Source organism: Plectropomus leopardus, chromosome 6, assembly GCF_008729295.1.
Source record: "Plectropomus leopardus isolate mb chromosome 6, YSFRI_Pleo_2.0, whole genome shotgun sequence".
Taxonomy (NCBI): domain Eukaryota; kingdom Metazoa; phylum Chordata; class Actinopteri; order Perciformes; family Serranidae; genus Plectropomus; species Plectropomus leopardus.
Window position 1 is genome coordinate 21,586,617 of NC_056468.1, and position 9,056 is coordinate 21,595,672.

Consider the following 9,056-nt stretch of genomic DNA (forward strand, 5'->3'; position numbering starts at 1 on the left):
ATTGTAACACTCTTCATTAAGGAGAGCAGTTGCTATTTGTGTTGCGATGACAACTCTGCCTCTGCACCCATGGGAGAGACCATTCCCAATATCTGCACTCAATAATGGATTCAGGTTTCTAATTATACTCCCTCCCACTCTCTCTTTCTCCCTCCTCTTGTCTCTATGACTGCCACTTGGCCAGCGCTCATATTAATTATAGCTGTTGGCCATCATAAAAAAGGCTGTTACAGAAATAAACCAAGGCCTCAGTTGACAACACGGGCAGTTATGTGAGAGACTGAGATGCGTAGGTAACTTTAACCATCGAGTTGTAGCGGGGTAGACTACGGTCAGATGTTTCCAGAGGGTACCTCAGGGCCACAGAAAGTACATTAAATGTCGATCTCAAGCAAAGTTTTACAAAAACTACTTGCCCTGGCTATCACTAAAAAAGTCGAAATGAAGTCAAGGTGTTCTTTTTAATCTGATCATAGCTGCCACTTAAGTTTGGATTTTGAGACAGTGGGCCCCTGGGCACAGATATGCAGAAAACCCCACCTCTCCTACATACAGTAGGAGAAAGACACACACTTTTTATAGTTGTTTAGCATCTTTATCTTGTTGTTTTGCATCTTTTGCAGTCATTTTGTTTCTATCTGTGGTTGTTTGGTGTCTCTTTGTAGCAGTATTAGGTGTATAAGTGGTCATTTTGAGTTTCTTTGCAGTTGCTGTTTTGCACTTTAACCTTAAACTACCACTGACGTAATTGCTTTGCATTATTATCATTAATTTCTTTGTAGTCCTTCTTACAGGCGGACACTTTGGGCCCCATGGACTGTGCCCCGTTCAGTAATCCATCCATGCTGCAGCTGCCATTTATCAGCCTGGTGCATGACTCCTGAATTACCTTTACATCTTCAAATGGCAAGTCAGTCTGCTTATCAGGACACCATTAAGAAGAGTAAGATCATGTCCTACATAGTTTTAGTATTTTAATTTGAGTTTAAGAGTTTACATCAAACAGTTACACATGCTGGGTATTTTATAGGCTGATTGTATCATTTTAAGACCCATTCAAACTGTTTATCTCATGAGGGTTTGTTTGCCATCATAGCCATACAATCGATTAATGATACGCAGCGCCCTCTACTGGTATGGATCAATAACTACATGAGCACCTTTGATTTAAATAAAGTTTATTTTGTTTACAGATTCACTCAAACATGGCCGCCCTAGCAACCGGACGGTGCGCTGCTAAACACTGCTCGGTAGCTATTACAGAGCTTTTACTACAGTACTTCTCACATATACATCTATCAGTTAGTCGACAGCATCTAAGTGTCTCAAGTGTTTAACATTTTTAGGGAAACTGGAGATATGGCGTATCGTTGGACTATTGACGAGCTAGCGGCGGTTAACTTATGCTAGCTAACCCTAGCTAAATTACAGGAGAGAAAGACCGCTTGCTAACGTTAATGTAACTGATTTGTTTTTGCTTCACCTGCTCGTCACGGTTACACTGTAATCCGAACTACACTCGTCATTAATTAGTGTTATAGTTTTTTAATGTTTGACCAGTAATTTGTGAGAAAATATATCGCTGCGACTAGCCTTTGTCTGAAAATGGATGCCTCGTGTGTTACTTGGTTACCCATAGTGCTGTTGTGCTAGATTGATGCAAGACGTAGTGTTCCATTATCGGACAGCTTGAGGAAGCTTGATGGATTAAATTTACACCTATAGTTGCTATATGTTGCAGTATGATCAGTGGTTGTGTTTTGCTTTTACAAAATATATTTGAGCAGGGAGAGGGGGACTCCAGCAGCGCCCAGCAGCTCTGCAGATCACCTCCTGTCAGCAGTGACAGGCAGAAAACGGCACAGTTTCTCAGGGAAGCCGAGAAAATCAGGAGGCAGTAAGTGAAACTGTTCTTCCTACACACAACTTTCATTGTAGAGATACAGTGGCTGGATTTCATTTGTGTTATCTTTTAATCTGTGCTATTATTCAACTGTACAATACTCTTAACTATCCTAAATTATTCTTACCCAGACCACTCTTGAATGTATATTTAACATATGATGCACACATTGAGGGTCGACCGATATTGGTTTTTCAGGGATAATACCGATACCAATTACTAGTGGTTAATGAAACCAACAACCAATATTTGGAACTGCTGCATTTACAATAAAAAGGAGAATCTTTCTGTCAATTTTTAGAATTTAGAATATCACAAACTCCAACAAAAAACTTTGATTAAATGCCTTTAGTAAATGTTTAATCAAAACTCAGACTTCCGACATCATATACAGCAAGTTGCCGGCAACCTTTTTCCTAAAGACAAGTGAAAAATGGAATAAAAAATGAATAAGTAAAAGTAGCTCTCTGAGATTTTCCAAAATAAAAGTTCCTCCTATGCTGACACTTTCTTTGCACTTTGTAATTAATATTATTGGTGATCATTAAAAAACGCAGATGCAGATAATCTGCAAAATGCCAATTATCTGTCCCAATAATCGGCCAGGCCCATAATCTGTTTATCCCTATCACACATTGTACATTTTGTTATTCTTATATCTATTGATCTATATATTGTGCTGTACATTATAGCATACTACATATTTTTATGTCTGAAACTTAAACTAGTTTCATACAGTGTGACGTAGCACACTGTGCATATTTCTGTGTTTCTTACTTTACTTTGCGTATTATACATATTTCTATACATCAGTCTGTAATGAATCTCAGTTTCCATCTGGGGGATCAAAAAATATTTCTGATTCTAATAAATGACAAAGATGGCCTATAATAAATTAAATCCAACACTACCTCAAAAGAAAGTACACCTCTTACAGTCTTACCAAACCAAAAGATGGTATTTACCAATGTATAATGTATTGGATTACATAACATTGAAGGGTGTTTGTTTTGGTTTTTCCATGTGTATTTTTTTATCCCCAATAACTTCACACATATCTTTTGGATGGGGAATAAAGTAATACTCTCATACAAGTTTGACAATTACAGGGACTGATTCTGTGCTGCTGATTCACCACTAAGCTAAACCCATTTTATACGTTTACTTTCAAACAGAAAAGTAAGGCACATTCCTCATTTGTGCTGCGTTAATAAAGCCAATCACTGAACTGCTGTAACACATCTTGAACTTTGTGAAGAGTTTAAACTTTAATATCGTTAGTCTTCACTGATCAGTGAGTTAATTTACGTCTTTCTTCATAGGATTGAAAAGTTGGAGAAAGAGAGGACGCTGAGTGTTCAGTGCAGAAAGAATGGCTGGACAGATTTGCCTGGAGAACTGGAAGAGTATGAGAACGTCCTGGTAGGAGAAAGAAATGCTGAAAGTGGGTCTTTCTCTGCATTACAGTATCCTAAATTTCCCCCCAGATGTTTTAATGTGGTAGTCGACAGGGCCTTTTAGACAGCATTTTTAGCAGTAGGTTATAAAAAATGCTCTGAAATAGTCAAAGCAGTAAATCAATTCAAAAATCAATAAAGTTTTAACAAGTTTTAACTTTTTTTCTCCTCCAGAGATGAATCTTCAAAAGCAGCTGGTGAAGATTCATAATGGTGTGAGGAAATTTCAGAGAGAACTAACAGATGTGAAGCCAACACCTGAGTGTAAGTTTTATACCTGAAAGTGCGTCTTCACAGAATCTTTAAAATAATCATAAAATTATATTGTTTTATCATACATTCGGCCATCTTGTGAGACATTCATGTAATTATTTGTGCCAGTCTATTACATCAGTATAACAGATGATATTGTAAAGTAGTGCACTACTCATTAAAAAGCAATGTGATTGTAGTGTCATAACCGCCTACAATGAAAATCAGATTGTCAATAATATTTCTGCATTTCTACTTTGGTTTTCAGTGATTGAAAGACTGAAGGAAATAATGTCAGAGGTGGAATTTTATATTAACACCCTAAAGGAGGAACAGCGTTCAAGGTAACAGGATACATTGAACAACTACAGACCCGTTTTAACTCAGTAACCATGAATGTGGAGGCTCATGCTCACCTTCAGAAAACTTGTGGAAAGGTGTTTAAGAAGAAATTGTCCACTGATGAGACAATGATGAGAATTCCCGCACACTGTCTTATTAGTCCCAAAATTGTATTATTGTGTAAACAATGTTTCAGTCGTCAGATCTTTATCAGGTTGATTAAAAGAACAAAGAAAATTAAAAGAAATATAGATAATGCAGACTCGGGCAAAAAATGAATAAATAAACCCCCAATAACCCTTTAACAAATACTACCTTTAACTTAAAATGTTCAGTTAATTATATACATGGAGAACACAATATTCCAAATATTAGAAACACACAACATGTAATATAATTCAATCCAATACATCTTTAATCCAATAAATCAAATTTATATACATACAGATATATTAAAATGCCCTAGCACAGTGTTATCAGACAAACTAAAAGTTAAAAATATTACAAGGTAATGTAAACCCAAGTAGGCAGTTAAGTAACAGCTCTTGATCAGTGTTTGTTGTGGGAACAAATGCATGTACTAGAATGGAAATATCATGAATAGTCATCGGTTGTGTTTCTCTGCTCCTCTCAGCTTTGAGGAACTGTTGAAGGAGGAGAGGACGTGCAGACAGGAGATCACTGCATATGACAAGAAGATTGAAAACTGGAGCCTTGCTGTCAAATCAGACCCCAAACTACCCAAAACCCCCACCATCAAGGTCTGCTGCTCCTCGTATTCGCCCGCTCTGTATTTTCTCTCTGATATCCTGTTCTTATGTAATAAAAAAAGGATGGAGAACCAAGTCTGTGTTTGAATATTGAATCTTAGAATTAGTGAGTAATAAATAAAATATTACTTTTTTATTATTTATTATCTTACTTTAGTTCTTGATCAGAAAAAATACTTTTGAAATCATGATAAAGTGTTTCTATGTTTTGCATTGTGCTAGTAGTCGACAAAACTATTAAGCACATTGTCATTGTCCTTTTTTCTGAAATGTGTCCTAAATTCTGCATTCATTTTTTTCTTTAAGACCAAATCCCCGGACAGTGACGTTCCTGCAGAGGTCAGAGCACTGGAGGCTTTCCTGCTGAAGACAGGAGGTCCTTGTGGTGGCTGGGACCAGTATGACCACCAAGCCTTCCTTAAAGTAAGACATTAGTGTTGTCGTACCTCTTTATAACTTGTCTTCATGAAAAATGCTGTCTCTTCTGCCACCTTCCACATGCAGATCATTGCACACAGTCACTGAACACCACTCCTTAAACCAACAGCAGTTGATGCTTTGCTTCAGGCACCTTTAGCAGATGCCAGGTCAAAGGTCGATCGCTGCAAGATCCCAGTCTGACTTACAGTAATCTGTTTGATTTGCAGGTCTGGACAAAGCACAGTGGGCGACCAGCTTACAGGAAAGAAGCCAAAGTGTACCTGCCGGGTAAAACACTGGAGGAGATTGAGCAACATGAAGACTGGCATCAGGAGCTGATTCACCTACAGGACAGAAAGAGAGAGGTGAAGACAAAATTTAAACAAGTTCGAAAAAAAGCAAACCTCATTTGAGTAGTTACATGGTTAACACAGCAGTCCTCCTCGAGCTGTGAGCGTCACAAGAACTGGCATGTGAAGATGTGGATAACGAAAAAGTAACATCTCTCACCAAGAGCGTAGCTTTCTATGTCACTTCTGAGAAGTGGACACATATTAAGTCAGGATCTGATCCAAAAATGATCAGCCTGGCCGATTTTTGGGGCTGATGGCAGATTTGGCATTTTGCCAATTATCTGTGTCTGAGTTTGATTTTACTGATCGCTGATCAAATAAATTAATTAAAAAGTGCAAAGAATGTGTTTGCATGGGAGGAACTTTTACTTTGTAAAACCTCAAGGAGATGTTTTTATTTATTCATTTTTTATTTAAATTTTCACTTGACTTTATAAAAAAAAGAAGTTGCTGGAAACTTGCTGTATATGATGTTGAGAGCTTCAGTTTTGATTGAACAGACATTTAAACAAAGTTTTGTGTTGGAGTTTATTATCTTCTAAATTCTAAATATGGACAGAAATATTTTCATTTTTATTGTAAATGCATTTCGTTTCCAAATATCGGTTATCAGTCCCATTGACTACGAATTATTGGTATCAGTATCGGCCCTGAAAAACCAATATCGGTTGACCCCTACTTTCAAACAATTAATTTCTTGTATTCAGGTAATTTTTTATGTACCAATTGGGGCCGTTTCTGCATAAATTTATTTTGGAAATGCCCCCTACAATAAATCTACACCTATGTCCCCCACAATGCTAAGTCTTCTTGAATCTAGATGATGCAGTTTATGCTGTCAGACAAATTAAAAAATGTAAATAATATTATTTTAGATATCATTTTAACATATTCAAAATGTAATTGTACACTCCAGCAGGTCATATGTGCAATGTTATTCAACCTCTGCTATAAATTGATTTCCAGCAGTACGCCTACAGTGCTTGTACACTCATATTCCAGTAACTGCCTTTATTCTGTAAAAACACGACATAGCCAGGAGCTCAGAAACAGCTGTTTGGTAGTTCTGATTCTGACTTCTAAATATTTTTGCAGTTGCTATTTTTTATTACTCATCTTCATAACATACCCAGGCTATTCAGCGGTGGAAAGCAAGCAAACATCAGGAACGCCAGACCAGAATACAGAGTCAGGAGGAGGCGGAGGAGGCTGAGGCCAAGAGCCAGTCCCACCAACACAGGTGAGTCAGAAGTAGAGCAGAATAATAAACAGGAAGACGAGGCAGAGCAGACACTGAAATAATCTAATGAACACTGTAAATGTTTGATTGGTCCCCGTAAATAAAAATGAATTTGGGGGATTTATTTGCTCGTCTTTGTTATTGTCACCTTTGTGTTACGTTTGTTTTAGTGTCTCCTATCCTTTTCTGTTTAAGGACTGAGGAGGAGAGGAGAGAGGCGGCGCGTCGACTGGAGGAGTGGAGGGAAGAGAAGAGGAGGAACGAGGAGCAGGAAGAGGAGCAGAGGCTGGCGGAGGAGATACAAAAGAGGAAACGGGCAAAGGTGATTTTACATTTGTGTGAAAAGTCATCTTCCTGTATTTGTGGTTATTTATCATCAAACGTGGTGCTTCTGTGTTGGTATATACTTAACTGCATTTCTGGATTTACTGATAAAATCAATACACAATCATATATTGATGTCATCAGGTGCATGGTGCTGCCTTCAAGAGATATTTATCTTTATCAAAATGATTTCTGATTATCAGGAAGAGCGCCGCCGCCAGCTGGAAGTGAAGCTGACCATTGAGGAGCAGCTGCGACTAAAGAGAGAGGAGGATGAGGAGCAGAGGAGAAGGAGGAGACAGGAGGAACAGAGGGAGATGGAGGAAAGGAGAAGGGAGGCAGCAAAGGGCATCAAACGCTTTAATGAAAGGGTACAAAGTCTGAGAATCACAGAGAAAAAACAGTTGTTTTTCCTGCTGTTACCACTTTTAAGGGCGAGGTCCTCTCACTGGAGCGCTGTTTTTGCTGTGTGATGTTGTAATGTATTCAAGGGATGTGAGGTTTTACTAGTTTTTCAAATGTTGGAATAAATACAAAGGCTAATGTAAGGAAGAGAAGTCACTATGCTGTGTAAGGTGCAAAGCTTGATTCTTTCTGTCTGCAGGATATTCAGAAGGTGGAGGCAAAGCTTCAGGAGAAACAACTGAGAGAAAAGGAGGAAGAAGAAAGACAGAAGAGAATCACTGCTAAGTTGAAGGAGAAGGTAAAGTTTGTACAGTGAACAGATCTCTCAGAATGATTAACAAAAAATATATATAATCACAATGCTTGAAAATCTTTAAAATCTTAAATAAACATGGTTGTGTATTTAGAGAAAGGGTGATGTTTGTTCCTCATTCAGGTGGACGGTCACATCAGCAGAGACCCCTCCAGACTTACTCGTCCAACTAAGGGATGGGAGGAGCGAATGAAACACATTGGACCTTCAGGAGGAGGGCCAGTGTCACAGATGTTTCACAGGTCTGATTGCCGAAACTTTTCTATAGTCAGGTTACTATTAAGGAATGCTGTAAGTAACAATGGGCGATTGCTTTCTGAATCACTGAAATCTTCTGTCATTTTCTTGCAGAGCTGTTCCCACTTGGAGACAAGGCCTGTGATGAGTTGCAATTGAAGTCAGCCGAACAGTCTTGAAATGCATTGCGTTTTAAAACTATCAAAATTAATGAAAAAAGCATCAGCACACCCAAATCTGTGCAAAATTCTTTATAACAAAGCAAGCTTTCAGTCAGAAACCTTCTTTAAGGCATGCTGTTTATGCCTTGAAAAGGCCTCTGACAGATTTAAATGTGTGGAAGCTTTTTGCATTTATTTTGATAGAAATGTGATTAAATTAAAATTTATGCAGTTGGACCTCAGCACCAGACTGTGCCTTTCTGTGAATCTTTGTATACTGTTGTTTGAGATTTTGTACAATTTGAATGAAATAAATTAACTTAGATTTTTCTAAAAATGCTATTGCTGTTATTAAAAGCTTGTCTTTACAGTTTTGCATAAATTTTACAACTGTTAGTGGTCTGTTTTTGCTTTGTTAAAACGGTGAACTGGTAACAGTCATTGTAATTCATTGTAATTGGATATTTACTGCTTTTTTGTAATTTTTTTTTAATTTTGAAAATTTCACAAAAATAATAACCAAAAAACAGTGTATTCAGATCCTATACTTTTAGTTGAGTATAAGTAAGTAAGATTATTCAGGAAAATGTACTTATAAATGTACTTTAAATTAATCACAAACAGGGAAAAAAAAGAAAAAATGTAATTTATATAAGAACAAAGACAAAAAAAAGACTAAAATTTAAAATTATTAAAAATGATGTGTTTATCAAAAATATCCACACATTTTCATGCACTCATCTGCTTATAGCCAACAATTGATTTCATGTCAATTGTTCAATGAACTAATCATTGCAGTTTTACTTGTATAAACTGTTTGGAAATTTAATTTATAACAAAGTATATTTTGTAAACCATTTTTTTGTATGGAAAAATCTT

General features: G+C 37.1%; 1 protein-coding gene across 1 annotated transcript; it reads left to right on the forward strand.

Moving 5' to 3' along the window:
• Positions 1 to 1,205: 1,205 nt before the first annotated feature.
• Positions 1,206 to 8,414, forward strand: LOC121944882 (coiled-coil domain-containing protein 112). The gene is made up of 14 exons (XM_042488825.1): positions 1,206 to 1,250; positions 1,785 to 1,897; positions 3,226 to 3,347; positions 3,535 to 3,624; positions 3,881 to 3,956; positions 4,589 to 4,715; positions 5,031 to 5,147; positions 5,372 to 5,509; positions 6,631 to 6,737; positions 6,933 to 7,059; positions 7,265 to 7,432; positions 7,666 to 7,764; positions 7,903 to 8,021; positions 8,131 to 8,414. The coding sequence occupies exons 1-14, from the start codon at positions 1,206 to 1,208 to the stop codon at positions 8,159 to 8,161; spliced, it is 1,479 nt and encodes a 492-aa protein (XP_042344759.1). The 3' UTR covers positions 8,162 to 8,414.
• Positions 8,415 to 9,056: the final 642 nt, after the last annotated feature.

What these genes read in the sequence shown, in the direction of transcription:
- LOC121944882 (XM_042488825.1), top strand. Translation starts at nt 1,206, where the DNA reads ATGGCCGCCCTAGCAACCGGACGGTGCGCTGCTAAACACTGCTCG. An exon ending in ACCACCAAGCCTTCCTTAAA is followed by an intron (nt 5,148 to 5,371) that starts GTAAGACATTAG and finishes TTTGATTTGCAG; the next exon opens with GTCTGGACAAAGCACAGTGG. An exon ending in TCAAACGCTTTAATGAAAGG is followed by an intron (nt 7,433 to 7,665) that starts GTACAAAGTCTG and finishes TTCTGTCTGCAG; the next exon opens with GATATTCAGAAGGTGGAGGC.